Genomic DNA, 14,865 nt, shown 5'->3' with positions numbered 1-14,865 from the left:
CCAAGATGCTATGACACATCGCCTCAGACCATGACGGACTCTCCACCTCCAAATCGATCCCGTTCCAGAGGACAGGCCTGGGTGTAACACTCATTTGTTCGACGATAAACGCGAATCCGACCATCACCCCATGTGAGACAAAAACGCAACTCGTCAGTGAAGAGCACTTTTTTCCAGTCCTGTCTGGTCCAGCGACAGTGAGTTTGTGCCCATATGCGACGTTGTTGCCGGTGATATCTGGTGAGGACCTGCCTTACAACGGGCCTACAAGCCATCAGTCCAGCCTCTCTCACACAAAATGGCGCTGGAAGAAATGGCAGCAGTTTTACGGCGCCCAACCAATTGTGCTATTATGTGTTTTTTTCCCTGAGCTAAAGGGTAGAGCTGCCGCTTTCAAGGTGCGGGACTCTAACAGACCGGAAGAAGTGCTTACAAGAAATCACTGTGGTAGGCCACACACCCACTCATACTACTCTGACACTCACACATGCTTAAAGACGCCACACACACATTCATATTCCTTCACACTTTACACACACTGCTGCTACTCTGTTTATTATCTATGCATAGTTACTTTACACCTACCTACATGTACATAAATTACCTCGACTACCCCGTACCCCAGCACATTGATTCGGTACCTGGACCGCTTGTATATTGTCTCTTTATTGTTATTTTTAATGTGTTACTATGTTTCCTTTAGTTTATTAGTTATTTATTAGGTTATGTATTATTTGACATATGAACACTGGTTATAATGACATAATTTGTGAGAAGTCAGTTGTGACAATGTATATTCAGTTTACATGAGTGTTATAACTGTCAATCAGTCAACCTGGGGCGGCAGGTAGCCTAGTGGTTAGCGTGTTGGGCCAGTAACCGAAAGGTTGCTGGATTGAATCCCGATCTGACAAGGTAAAAATCTTTTGTTCTGCCCCAGAACAATGCAGTCATTGTAGGCTGTCATTGTAAATAAGAATTTGTTCTTAACTGACTTGCCTAGTTAAATAAAGTTTTTTTTTTAAAGATACAAAAAGACAAACATTTAACTAATCAGTCAGCCCTATCTGTCTTGACAGCTCCCTTCCTTTCTCTCGTTGTCCAAGTGCATTCCTTTCTCCAAGATGTCCAAGTGCATTTGAAAGAGACTTATTTAAAAGGGTATAAATGTTTCTTAGAATGGAAAAGGTAAGACATACCGTGCCATTCAAGAGAACGGTCTTTGGAACAGTATTTGTGCGTGCATTATCCCAAATAACCACCAGGAGTAGCTATCAGACAGTTATTTGCAAGGGAAATCGAAGTTGCTTCTCCACATATCCGGCGAAAGTGAGAAAGATGGCTACAAAGAGATTCCAAACCTGTCGTCTTTGATTAATGATTGTCATTCTGGATGGAATATAGCGATAGTATCACCCCCTCAAAAATACATCGTGACGGAAAATAACCTTGTCACAGAGGTGGTCATAGTGGTAAGAGCTTGAAAGTCTCTCGTTTACAATCTAAGTCCATAGCAAGCTAGCTAACGTTAGTTGTGCTGCTAGCCTAGCCACACCGGCCAGCTGTCCTTCAAATTCCTTGGTAAGTAGCAACTAGCTAGGGTAGCTAGTCCCACTAACTAGTTCGACAGCAAGTCACCTTTTTTTGTACGCTAGCTACACGGATAGCATGACAATAGTGTGACATTACGATTCTACCGGAGTCTGACAGTTTGCTCAATGATGTAAATCATTGTGAAAAAAAAAACAAGTTTAGAAAAGTAGTTCGCTAGTTACGATAAAACAAAGGAAGACATCAATATGCATGAAATGTCAAGGAGAGTGTAATGAGATGTACCTATGTTTGCAACTGCGTTGCTTTGACATGTCCCTGTTTTTAGAACAACTAGCTAGCTATCCCAAAACATCTTCCCTTGTTGTGTTTTTACTGCATAATTATTACGATTACCACCTGTGCGCCCAAAGACTTGTCTCATTCTTCACTTGTCTTAACAGCTGTCAAACTGGGTTGCTCAGTTGTAATGCAATCGACTGCAATCTAACCTACACACAGATCTTCTCACATCAGTCTATGTAGGCCTAATTACCTAAAACTAAATGTAATGTGTAACATTTCTCGTCATCTTGCATGCGTTTCTATAGATAGGGGTTTTTAAAACAGAAAATGGTGACTCCAGTCAACATCCAAAACCCCAGTAAGACGTGGGAGCTGAGCTTGTATGAGCTGCACAGGAGCCCACAGGTAATGACAATCACGTTCCACATAGAAATACTTAATGCATTTAGGTGAGAAGTGATATAACAGCATTGTAATTGCATTCACAAAAACAGTTCGGTCCTTTTTAGTTTCTCAGTTAACATTGGTGTGTGGAACAGTGGAATAATTGATCGCACCTACTTGTGAAATTTCCATGGAAAGGATGGATGCTTTTTTTGTGCACTTGAAACCAGGCCATGGCCAATCAGTTTAAAGCTGACCCTTGAAGGACATAGATGACCCATAGTTACCTGTATTGCCTGACATTCCCCTCCTTGCCTGTAGGAGGCGATCATGGACAGCACAGAGATAGCAGTGTCCCCCAGGAGCCTCCACAGTGAGCTGATGTGCCCCATCTGTCTGGACATGCTGAAGAACACCATGACCACCAAGGAGTGCCTGCACCGCTTCTGCTCCGACTGCATCGTCACTGCACTCCGATCAGGGTGAGGGACACACACACAGCTGTGACGATTTGAGGATGACCCTTCATTCTCTCTACTCTGGAGTGTGCGCCAGTTTAAATCTGTAGAGAACCTCCATATTAAAATGTTATAAAATGAAAGCTTATCTTTAACTCTCTCTCATTCCTCTCCTCAGGAACAAGGAATGCCCCACGTGCCGAAAGAAGCTGGTGTCGAGACGCTCATTGCGCCGGGACTCCAACTTCGACGCCCTCATCTCAAAGATCTACCCCAGCCGGGACGAGTACGAGGCCCACCAGGATCGGGTGCTGGAGAGACTCAACCGACTGCACAACAATCGGATACTCAGCTCCAGCATCGAGGAGGGGCTACGCATGCAGGCACTTCACAGGTAGGATGAGCGGGGATGGGGAGTAGGGTTTAAGTTTCCCAGAAATCCCAGCGGAAAGATTCTTGGAATCAGGAGAGTTGTCAGACCTAGTATGTAGACAAACGAACAGCACTGCACAAGTCAGGGAAAGTCCCTCCTTTATTGAGTATTGGAAGTGTAAAATGGCCTCTTGCACTCTGCTCACCCTTGATCCCCTAGAGCCCAGCGAGTGCGCAAACCGGCGCAGGAGAGTGACAACACAACCTTCAGTGGTGGCGAGGACAACGGGGACACACGGTCACACCTCTCCCACGACTCAGCTCCCTCCCATGTGCACCTCCCCCCAAGCCACACCCCCCCTGAGGCCGGGCACACCCAGAACCCCAAGCGGCCCAGAGAATCGGACGGGTCGGTCCCGGAGGTGGATGGGGGCAGCCTCGCGCCACCAGTCCGCCGCAACAAAGAGAGCCCCGGCTCCGAGATTGAGCTGGTGTTCCGCCCACATCCCCTGCTGGTTAACACACAGGACTACAGCCAGACCAGGTGAGGGTTCTGTGGGGAGGTGTTTCACTTCTCAAATGATGGAAATTTAAATTCGGAATGTATTCTTGAATGGTCTTTGGTTTTTATTGACACCCATTCCTCTCAGATATGTGAAGACCACAGCCAATGCAACAGTGGACCACCTGTCTAAATACCTGGCTCTGCGTATCGCTCTGGAGGACAGACAAAGAGACAGCCAATCAGATGCAGGGACAGAGAAAGAGGGGGGTGCTAAAGGAGGGGAAGCAGCAGCAGAAGGGGCCAGCCTGAAGAATATCAGTGAGAAACAATACACCATCTACATTCCCACATCAGGGGGCCAGTTCTCTGTGAGTACACAAGCTTATCAGTCATCTTTGTTCAGGGTGGTGGGCGCTATCATCAGTGAATTCATTTAAATGCACCCCCATCTGTCCTTTTTATCTCCTGTTATACTTTCATCCGCATCCATTGCTTTGTACCTCGGTCTCACGTTTATTTTGTTCTTTCTACCTCAGACTCTCAACGGCTCCCTAACTCTGGAGCTGGTAAATGAGAAGTACTGGAAGGTCAGAAAGCCTCTGGAGCTCTACTATGCCCCCACCAAGGACCAACAGCCTCAACCATCACAGCCAAAGTCCCCACAGCCCAAAGAGGCGTGAGAGCCCCCCCTCTTCAGCCTTTAAGAAATGTGTGCTGTGTGTAGCTGCTTCGAAGGTAGTCATTGGGAACATTCCTTAAATTGCCAGGCTCAACATTGTTTTCCGTAGCTTCAAATCAAAAGTTTAGAATTCCTACAAAGCAGATCTGATTCATTGTTGATAGGTTTGACTTGGACTGGCACACACACCAGACAACATACGTAGTCCGGCCGTAAGTATTCATGCTTCGCATTGCACCAAAACGGTTGATACATTTCAGAACCGTGTGATTTTTCATTGTTAGATTAACCTTGAGACGACGAGAGGTCATGAAGGATGGATTATTATGCAATATAGCATCAAGACCTTTCTATATGGAAATGTAATGTCAAGTAGTAACTGTATCCTTAACTTACGACCATAGGGCTAGTTAAATAACTTTCACGTTATAAAGACTTACCTGATTGATGCACTTTGTTCTTCTGGCATGGGTTGTCTTTGTACAATTAAAGCAATATCCCACTTCGCACTTTTACTCAGTTTATATATTGCAATCACTCTTGATGTTTAAGCCTTAAGATCAAGTCAGCACAATGATTGCATTGGTACTGTGGTGTCACAGGATTGAGTCAATGAAACCTGGTTGCATGTTGAGGGTGAACAGTGTAGCACGCTTTTCTACATGCAACCTGTAATTTTAATAGTAACTGAACTTGAGCTCCTCCTAGGACTCATGACCAATTCTTCAAAATCATACCACAATGTATATGAACAGGTATAGTACTTTTTTTTTTTTTACCCTGGTTTCTCCCCAATTGAGGTATCCAATTGTTTTTAGTAGCTACTATCTCGTCTCAATGCTACAACTCCCATAGGGGCTCGGGAGAGACAAAGGTTGAAAGTCACGCGTCCTCCGATACACAACCCAACCAAGCTGCACTGCCTCTTAACACAGCGCGCATCCAACCCGGAAGCCAGCCGCACCAATGTGTCGGAGGAAACACCATGCACCTGGTGTGCACTGCGCCCGGCCCGCCACAGGAGTTGCTGGTGCGTGATGAGACATGGATATCCCTACCGACCAACCCCTCCCTAACCCGAATGCTAGGCCAATTGTGCGTCGCCTCACAGACCTCCCGGTCGCGGCCAGTTACGACAGAGCCTGGGCGCGAACCCAGAGTCTCTGATGGCACAGCTGGCGCTGTACACACCCTTTCAAATCCTGGAATTGGTCAGTTTACAGTGCTCGTTCAGTCCCCTCGAGATCCATTCAGACTTGGGCACAACATTTCGGGACATGTCAATTTATCTGACATGGTAAAATAAGGAGTCAAATTCCTTTCATGACATTACCACAACCTTTTCCTAAAGAATGCAGCCCGGGTGAGTGAAATCTCTGGCCAATAAGTTACAACTACCTACATGGGAGCAAAGAAAGCCTAAAGTGCTGATGAACTTGAGGCCCTGATCTGAGTAGACTACGCAACAACCGCACCAAAACAACTCAGTATGAAGAGATGAGCAAACAATCAAATATGAACCGTGCATTTATTGACACATGGGGAGCAGGTAGACTTTACTTCTTCTTGGACACACCAACAGTGCGACCACGACGACCGGTGGTCTTCGTGTGCTGGCCACGCACACGCAGACTGAAATATGGGCAGGAAAAAGTCATTAAATGTATCCAGAAAGTCAACATGTAAGACAAATCCCATCCTAATGGAATTTAGTAGTCGTCATAGGACACACTGACAGATGTTGACAAATGTGCTGACCATTATATCATAATTGGTATGCTTACAATCACTTAAGGAACTTGGTGCTACAGAGTTACTGCAATTGACTACAAAATAAGTTGCCCAAATGTCTCCTTGATACACCTCAGCAGTACGGAGATCAAGCTAAGCATAGTTTAGGATCAGCTTTTACATAGAACATATTCAAAGCCTATTCTCTAGTGAAAGTGCTTTAGTCCAGTATGCACAAAATGTTAGGAAACTACTGTCCAAATACAGGAATTGAACTCAGCCAACAAACTCGTTTTCATGTGCCTTCAAAACAACCCAGAACTAAGCAGTATGCATCTGGAAACAGGCCTTTGGCGGCACATTGGGATTTGCCCATAAAATATTTAGTCATTAAAATACAGAAAACAGCCATGCAATATAGCTGGACATCAGAAAAGCGCTTACCCCCAGAAGTGCCTGAGTCCACGGTGAGCCCTTATCTTCTTCAGCCTCTCAAGATCCTCTCTCAGCTTGTTGTCCAGACCGTTAGCAAGGACCTATAAACATACATAGACCATTGTAAGGTTGGATTATTGGGAGACAATTGTACATTTAGCTTTCAGAAATATGACTTAATTTGTATTAACTGCACCAAAGACAAAGGGTTACTTTAACTAGCCAATATCAATGTGATGGCAACACAAGCTCAAGTAGTTTAGTTCCAATTTTGGAAAGAAATCAGACGTCTCAAGTCTGCTGCAGTTACGTACCTGGCTGTACTTGCCATCCTTTACGTCCTTCTGTCTGTTGAGAAACCAGTCAGGGATTTTGTATTGGCGAGGATTCTGCATAATTGTCACCACCCTCTCAACCTGGGGACAAATACATCCACTCAGATGCAATGCAGGCAGAGTTCACAGATGACCGGGCCACACCACAATAACTCATTGAGTGACGCAAGGAGATCCATGAAAGGAGTGTAAGGCCAGGATTCAAATCCAACACCCTGTGATTTATTTGAATTCCGGCCTCAGCCCCTCTGGCTGAGTTTATACAGGCAGTTAAATTCTGACCTTTGTTTGCTAACCGATCTTTTGACCAAACAGGTCAGCTCTGAAAAATATCTGATGTGATTGGTCAAAAGACCACCGAAAAAAATATCAAGGTTGGGCTTCCGGTCTAAACACAGCCTATGATGCATCCAGCTTTCATGTTTAGGTAAATGATATGTCCACAACCGCCCCATACGGTCCTCTCACCTCATCATCAGTAAGTTCTCCAGCCCTCTTGCTGAGGTCGATATCAGCCTTTCTCAGGACAACATGGGCATATCGCCTGCCAACACCCTGTGAAGGAAATATACATGAACCTTTACTGTCTTAGTCCCACATTAGCCAACTGTGTAGCCATCTCTACATAGCCCTGAGAAAGTAATTCTTAACAAGCATAGCTACCTTGATGGCTGTGATGGCGAAGGCTATCTTCCTCCTCCCATCAATGTTCGTGTTGAGAACACGAAGAATGTGCTGGAACTTCTCAGGAATGACCAGAGACTGCAGAGAAAAGACAAAACAGGGTCAATAGCGATTCACTTAGCTAGCTAACGTTAGCTACATCGTTGCCTCATGAGGCCTGGCAGTGGCCTTTCTTGCCGGACAGCAAACAGTGTGACTGTACTAACAATTTGCAATTCCACAACTAAGGCCGTGAATTAACACCTAGTTTCAAAATCTTGAGTTCAAATATCAGTCGCCACCTGGTCAGCTTGCTACCGTAGTGACGAGGACTGACGTTAACTCGGTAGCATTAGACAACGTTAGCAGCAATGAGACCAGCTTACCATGGACAGTTAAAAACAGTTTAGCTTATAATAACAACCACCAGCCCAACAAAGTATGTGAAACGGAGGTTTACAACAACCTATTAAGAAAACACATAAAGCCTATATTGACAAAAGCTGTACTTCCCTGCAGCGTAGTGTCGGCGCGAAATAGGTATTTCAGCATAGGGAGTTAGCTGAACATTTACGTCAATCTATGCAACTTCAATATGATAAATAAAGGATAAAAGTTCTCAAACACAATGACAGCAATAGTATCATATTCGTCCTATTTCCAGAATGTCCCTAACAGTGACGATGAATGCAGATATTGACAATAGTTTTGATAACCCAATTCGGCACTTACCATCTTGGAAGCAGGTTCCGTTCAAAGAGGAAATTCCTAGACTCTCGCGATGGCTTTTGCCTTCGTTTCGCGAGTCCCCTGAGGAAGTGATTACGTCGGAATAACTTGTTCGTCTAGGAACATGAACCGACATTAAATAGCTTTTTAAACAATATACAAATGAATACAATATAAAGTACATTTAAAACAGTGTATATTTGTATAGTAATTGTGTTCGACATATACATACATTTATTTTAAACAGATTTCAAAATTATCTTTTCTAATCGTTTTTACTCAGGTATCCCGGGGACATTAGGAAATAGCACACTACGTTTGTGTCTATTTTCAAAATGATTTTTAGGCTATGGTGGAGGGAGCAGTGACTATAGCTGTGTTCGATGTAAATATAGCTGGCAACTCGACGGCGAATGTCATGTCATATTTACAAGATGAGGTGACGTTCGATAATGTTTCTGGAATACCAGATATATTTATGATAACTTGAATGTTCTGACTTCTGTTGCTCTCTGTGTTCTGCTCTCTGTGTTCTTTACATCGACAACACCAGTATAATTTAACGTTAGCCAGCTAGCATGATCTTCCTACATCCTGGCCATCTGATCTGTCTAGCTATGGAATCTAGCTACCGTTATCCATCTCTAATCAGCTATATTTCAGATGATTTAGATTAACTTTAGTATTTGTTGTCGTTTTGCCTTATTGTTGTGTTTGTATCAGATGCAAGGCTAGCTAACCAGAGTCACTGATTGCTTGTTAACAAGTTAAAAGCTCTGGTCGATTGCGTTGTTTCTGCACCACAACTAGCATGGTCCCCGCTAAGGTGACTCACACCTCAGAAGTCCCCTCTGGCCCCAAGTCAGAGTAGGTCAGAGCCCGATACTTTTTTGGGGCCAGGCCTCAGAGGTGGGAACATAAAAAGCACCTGTCTAAAACCTGCAATGGAAAATGCCTATTTCATTCTTTACTCCCATGAATGGAGTCAGTTAGCTAACTAATTTAATTGTTATATCTTCTTTTACATAGTACACCAAAGCCATGTTGACTTACTGTCATTCTGCAACAGATGCAGCCTGACACAGATGCCATGGCCCCTCTCACCCTGGGGGACTTGGACTTGACTACAGACGAGTTCATCTTGGATGAAGTGGATAGTAAGTCCTTCAGCAATATTGTCTTTTGAATGAAGTATTGGTCCTATCATAAGGTCAAATTGGTTCATAACCAAATAGTAATTTAGCTAATTAGTTCAGTGTTTTGGATAAATGTAAGAACCAACCTTTATGGGGATTAAACTAGCTACCCCCCCCCCCCTCCCCAGTTCACATACAAGCTAATCTGGAAGATTACTTGGTGAAGGAGGCACTGAAAACGGTAAGACCATGATACCATGGCTGCACTATGCATGTCCCTAAACATCAACACATTTACAGTTTCAATTTTATTTCCTGTTAGTTTTCATTTTATATATTGTATATAAGGCTACATTCCTGCAACTGATGGCTTCCTTTCATCTGAATCTCTGTTTCTTTCAGGGTGTTGACCTCAGGCATTACTCTAAACAGGTGGAAGGTGAACCCCAACGAATTGAACAAGCTTCCATCAAAGACTGTATCCATTCATGTATTAATGTTTTGAATGGTTGTGTGAAATAATTAGTGCATTATTTATGGTAATTCCTGATAGCTTCAGTAGTTCAGCCTGATAGGTAATCCTTGACCAAGCTTATGTCAGAATCAAGGAAAGCCAGAACATTGCCTCTCTGCACAACCAGATCACAGCCTGTGACTCCATACTGGAGGTGAGTGGATGATGCCCTCAATCAAAAGTATCAAGTGGCTTCATCAGTCCATTCTAAATGGATCCTCATTTTTGCATGTGCAGGGTCTGAAAGAATGCTTTTACAATTTTCTATGTAAAAATATACAATGAAGCCAATGATACATCTCTTTCCTCCCCTCTCTCTCGCCCCCCCTCACTCTATCCTCCCCTCTCTCTTTCTTCAGTGAATGGAGGGCATGCTGAGCGGCTTCCAGAGTGACCTCTCGTCCATCAGCAGTGAGATCCAGACTCTGCAGCAGCAGTCGGTCAGCATGACCGTGCGGCTGAAGAACAGGCAGGCCGTACGTAGCCACCTCAGCCAACTGGTGGATGAGCTGGTGGTGCCCGGAGCTATGATCCAGTAAGGGCGTGTGTGTTTGTGTTGTATGCAGATTTGTAACAATACATGTACATATTTGATAGAAAGAGGTTAGGGAGCACATGTCATATTGATTTCTGTTATGAGAAATTTACTTGACAGAGTCTCTATGATGTTGTAAGTGGTCCTATGGGCAAGCATGTATTCTAATAATTGTTCCCGACATTCTGTCCGCCTGCAGGGTAATCGTGGATAGCCCGGTTACGGAGCAGGAGTTCCTTGAGCAGCTCCATGAGCTCAACAACAAGATCAATTTTGCCAAAGAGCTCAGCTTCAGGGAGACTTTGGCCTGCTCTGACATCCAGGACATCGTGGACCACCTCAAAATCAAGGTGAAGATACACGGAGGAAGAGAGAGAGAGAATGGTATAGGAGAAGGGGAAATAAGTGAAGAATAATGGTGTGGAAGGTAATTGAGCAAGGATATTGTGTATAAAATGGTCTTATTTTGTTCCACAGGCTGTCACAACGATCAGAGAATTTATCCTGCAGAAGATTTATTCCTTCAGAAAGCCCATGACCAACTATCAAATCCCCCAGAATACTCTCCTTAAGTACAGGTAATAATATAGGCATATAACGGGCTGATTCCTTGTTTCAAAACCATCCACATGTTTGGATACTGTACAACAGACTAAAAAGCACCACCACAATCATGTATCTACAAAAATCAAAACTTTTTTTCTTCGTACTTTAGCTTTTTCTATCAGTTCCTCTTGGCAAATGAAAGGACAGTAGCTCAGGAGATCAGGGATGTATACGTGGACACCATGAGTAAGATCTATTACAGCTACTTCAAGTCCTACAGCGGCAGGCTGCTCAAAGTACAGGTGAGTGAATGACAAGGTGCTAAATCAAAACAAATGTTATTGGTCGTGCCTACCTATTTTGCAGATGTTATTGCAGGTGCAGCGAAATGCTTATATTTCTAACTCCAACAGTGCAGCAATTCCTAACAATACACACAAATCCCCCCAAATAAAATAAAAGATATTAAGAAATATCAGAATGAGCAATGTCAAAGTCTGAAGGAGAAAAGGAGGCTACATTTTGAAGTAAAAAAATATGTCTCTTGGTTTATAGGCTCAATATAACTTAATTCAGGTTGTTACTTTAAATTGTTCTGGAAAAGAATCCTGTTTCAAAGTGTCACTATAACGTACAGTAGGGGCTATGTTGTGTTTGATGGTGCAACAATTTCAACGGTGTTTGATGATCAAATCAGTGAATTAGCAGATAATATTTAATACTGTTCTCGTAATATCTTTCTTTGTCTCTTTCTGTTGACAAGTATGAGGATGTGGCAGACAAAGATGACCTGATGGGAGTGGAAGACACGGCCAAGAAAGGTTTCTGCTCCAAGCCCTCCCTGAAGAGCAGGAACACCATCTTCACCCTGGGCCAGCGGGGGGCTGTGCTGAGCCCTGCCGAGCTGGAGGGGCCCATCCTTATCCCCCACACTGCCCAGAGAGGGGACTACAGGGTGAGGCCACTGGCAGTGTTGTACAACCTAAATCAGACCACCCAAGCTATACCATATACTACCGCACAAGTGTAACAGACATTTTGAATTAAATTACCCTACCTTATTATAAGACGTTAGGTACTACTTTGAAATCTATTTGAACATGCAGAGTGTACGGTTGTGAGGCAAGACACCAAGCCAACCGTAAACGTGTAGATATCGTTAAGCTGTACTGCTCCAATACACCAGTGCTTCTCTCACTACCTCCTTGTCACCACACTCATCTCAGAGGAATGTACAGAGGCAGTTATAATATTAACATTCATGTAGATTATCAAGTCACCCAACCAACCTTCTTCCTCCTCTCTCAGTATCCCTATGAGACGCTGTTCCGCAGTCAGCACTATGCTGTCTTGGACAACGGCTGTCGAGAGTTCCTCTTCCTGTCTGACTTCTTCATGGTGGCTGGAAACTCTGCGCTGGACCTCTTCAACGGCGTCATGGGAAAGACACTCAGCTTGTTCCTGGTACGATAATGCTTCTCATACATTGCTGTAAAAAAAATGGTAAAGGCATAACCCAGCAGGTAACAGTGGAGTCCTTCTTTTTGGAAAATGATGGTCTATAATTATGATATGACTCTTTCTCTATCATGCCTATACCCACCTCTCTCTCCCTCCTTTCCTTCCACCCTCCATCCCTCCTTTCCCCTGCAGAAGAGCATGTCCACCTATGTATCGGATTGCTACGACAGCATCGCTGTGTTTCTGTGTATCCACACCATCCTGCGTTTCAGAGCCATCACAACCAAGAGGGCCATCCCAGCCCTGGACAAGTCAGTAACAATCTCTGTGCAAATACTCCATGACACTCCATACATTTTTAACTCTGAGCATAATGTTATATGACATATCCTATTTCCTGCAATATGCTATACACTCACCGGCAAGTTTATTAAGTACACCACCCAATTCACGCTTCTACAGACAGTGAGTCACGTGGCTTGCTATATAATGCAGGCAGACAGGCATTGAGGCATTCAGTTACTGTTTGATTGAGTGTTAGAATGGGCAAAACGAGTGACCTAAGCGACTTTGAGCGGGGTGTGATTGTCGGTGCCAGGCGCACCGGTTCCAGTATCTCAGAAACGGCCGCCCTCCTGGGCTTCTCACACATAACAGTGTCTATCTAGGGTTTACCGAGAATAGTGCGACAAACAAAAAACATCCAGTCAGCGGCAGCCCTGTGGGTGAAAACATGTCGTTGATGAGAGGTCGAAGGAGAATGGCAAGAATCGTGCAAGCTAACAGGCGGGCCACAAACAGACAAATAACAGCACAGTACAACGTTGGTGTGCAGAACGGCATCTCAGAACTCACAACTCGTCGGTCCTTTTCACGGATAAGCTATTGCAGCGGATGACAACACCGGGTTCCACTCCTATCAGCTACAAAACAACAAGAAGAAGCGGCTCTAGTGGGCACACAATCAACAACACTAAACAATTTGAGGAGTAGAAAAACCTGGTCCAACGAATCCCAGTTCCTGTTGCGTCATGCTGATGGCAGAGTTCGCTAAGGATCATGGGTCTATGGACCCATCTTGCCTGATACAGGCTGGTGGTGTACTGGTGTGGGGAATGTTTTCCTGGCACAAATTAAGTCCCTCGTTGCCAATTGAGTAACAAATGTTTCCAACACCTTGTAGAATCCAGGCTGTTCTGGAGGCAAATGGGGGTCCAACCCGGTACTGCCTGTTGAGTTTATATTCTATATGTAAAGGGAGTCCGTTGATTGTTAAAACCTATGATACAGTAGTCTTTTTACTGTATGTTCTGTGAAATAGAATGTTTGATGCCTGACAGACATACTAATGTAATGTGTTCAATGAAAATCAAATATTCATGTGAATGTATTTGGTACAGATTTGTTAAAAGAAAACAACCTCACTAGGGTTGGGGGCACTATTTTCACCTCCGGATGAAAAGCGTGCCCAAAGTAAACTGCCTGTTACTCAGGCCCAGAAGCTAGGATATGCATATAATTGGTAGATTTGGATAGAAAACACTCAAGTTCCCAAAACTGTTAAAATAATGTCTGAGTATAATAGAACTGATATGGCAGGTGAAAACCTGAGAAGAATCCATCCAGGAAGTGTTTTTTTTTTAAATGTTTGTAGTTATCCATTGACTGCCTATACAGTATCCAATGATTTAGGACTCAGATTGCACTTTCTATTGCTTCCACTAGATGTCAACAGTCTTTAGAAATGGTTTCAGGCTTGTATTCTGAAAAATGAGGGAGTAAGACCACTGAGTGAGTGGACCCTGGTAAGTTCCAGAGCTGTTTCTGTGTGCGACCGAGAAAGCTCCTTTCTTTTTCTTTTATATTGACGAAGCTATTGTCCGGTTGAAATATAATAGATTATTATGACTAAAAACAACCAGAGGATTGATTATAAACATCGTTTGACATGTTTCTAAGAACTTTACTGATACTTTTTGGATTTTTCGTCTGCCTGTTGTGACTGCCTTTGAGCCAATGGATTACTGAGCAAAATGTGCCAACAAAACTGAGGTTTTTGGATATAAAGAGGGACTTTATTGACCCAAATTAACATTTATTGTGTAACTGGCAGTCTTGTGAGTGCAACCATATGAAGATGATCAAAGGTAAGTGATTACTTTTATCGCTATTTCTGACTTTTGTTACTCCTCTACTTGGCTGGTAACTGTTTAATGTTTTGTGTGCTGGGCGCTGTCCTCAGATAATCGCATGGTATGCTTTCGCCGTAAAAGCCTTTTTGAAATCTGACACAACGGTTGAATTAACAAGAAGGTTATCTTTAAGCCGATGTTTAACACTTGTATGTTTTATGAATTTTTATTTTGAGTATTTCTGTTTTTTACCGGATGTTGGCCAGGTGGGACGGTAGAGTCCCACATACCCTAGAGAGGTTAAAGGAAAACACATCTTAACTCAGAATTGACCCTTGATGCACATGTTCATAGGTCTATTATGTATTTGTTTCTCCATGGGGTGCCAGGTACTGGGAGGCGGTGCTAGAGCTG

The 14,865-nt window shown here is 43.7% G+C and overlaps 2 protein-coding genes and 1 pseudogene across 4 annotated transcripts; 2 read left to right on the top strand and 1 right to left on the bottom strand.

The window, feature by feature from the left end:
- Positions 1–427: 427 nt before the first annotated feature.
- On the top strand, positions 428–4,527 carry LOC135549958 (E3 ubiquitin-protein ligase RING2-A-like). Of its 3 annotated transcripts, none has more exons than XM_064980365.1 (7): positions 428–447; positions 2,142–2,241; positions 2,542–2,702; positions 2,857–3,072; positions 3,271–3,594; positions 3,701–3,923; positions 4,092–4,527. In XM_064980365.1, exons 2-7 carry the CDS (start codon positions 2,164–2,166, stop codon positions 4,233–4,235), a joined length of 1,146 nt encoding a protein of 381 aa, XP_064836437.1. In that variant the 5' UTR covers positions 428–447; positions 2,142–2,163; the 3' UTR covers positions 4,236–4,527. The 3 variants fall into 3 exon arrangements, with proteins under 3 accessions (XP_064836437.1, XP_064836436.1, XP_064836435.1); XM_064980364.1 differs by lacking the exon at positions 428–447 and adding an exon at positions 783–1,472; XM_064980363.1 differs by lacking the exon at positions 428–447 and adding an exon at positions 783–1,581.
- Positions 4,528–5,743: 1,216 nt separating this feature from the next.
- Positions 5,744–8,236, bottom strand: LOC135549959 (small ribosomal subunit protein uS13). Its single transcript, XM_064980366.1, has 6 exons — positions 8,131–8,236; positions 7,399–7,497; positions 7,204–7,290; positions 6,715–6,816; positions 6,410–6,501; positions 5,744–5,866 (listed from the first exon to the last, which is right to left on the bottom strand). Exons 1-6 carry the CDS (start codon positions 8,131–8,133, stop codon positions 5,791–5,793), a joined length of 459 nt encoding a protein of 152 aa, XP_064836438.1. The 5' UTR covers positions 8,134–8,236; the 3' UTR covers positions 5,744–5,790.
- LOC135549960 (vacuolar protein sorting-associated protein 52 homolog) overlaps positions 8,228–14,865 on the top strand; it is an 8,056-nt pseudogene continuing 1,418 nt past the window's right edge.

The sequence above is a fragment of the Oncorhynchus masou genome, chromosome 12 (assembly GCF_036934945.1).
Source record: "Oncorhynchus masou masou isolate Uvic2021 chromosome 12, UVic_Omas_1.1, whole genome shotgun sequence".
Lineage (NCBI taxonomy): Eukaryota > Metazoa > Chordata > Actinopteri > Salmoniformes > Salmonidae > Oncorhynchus > Oncorhynchus masou.
The sequence above is the reverse complement of the archived record's forward strand: the minus strand, read 5'-3'. Positions and strand labels throughout refer to the sequence as shown.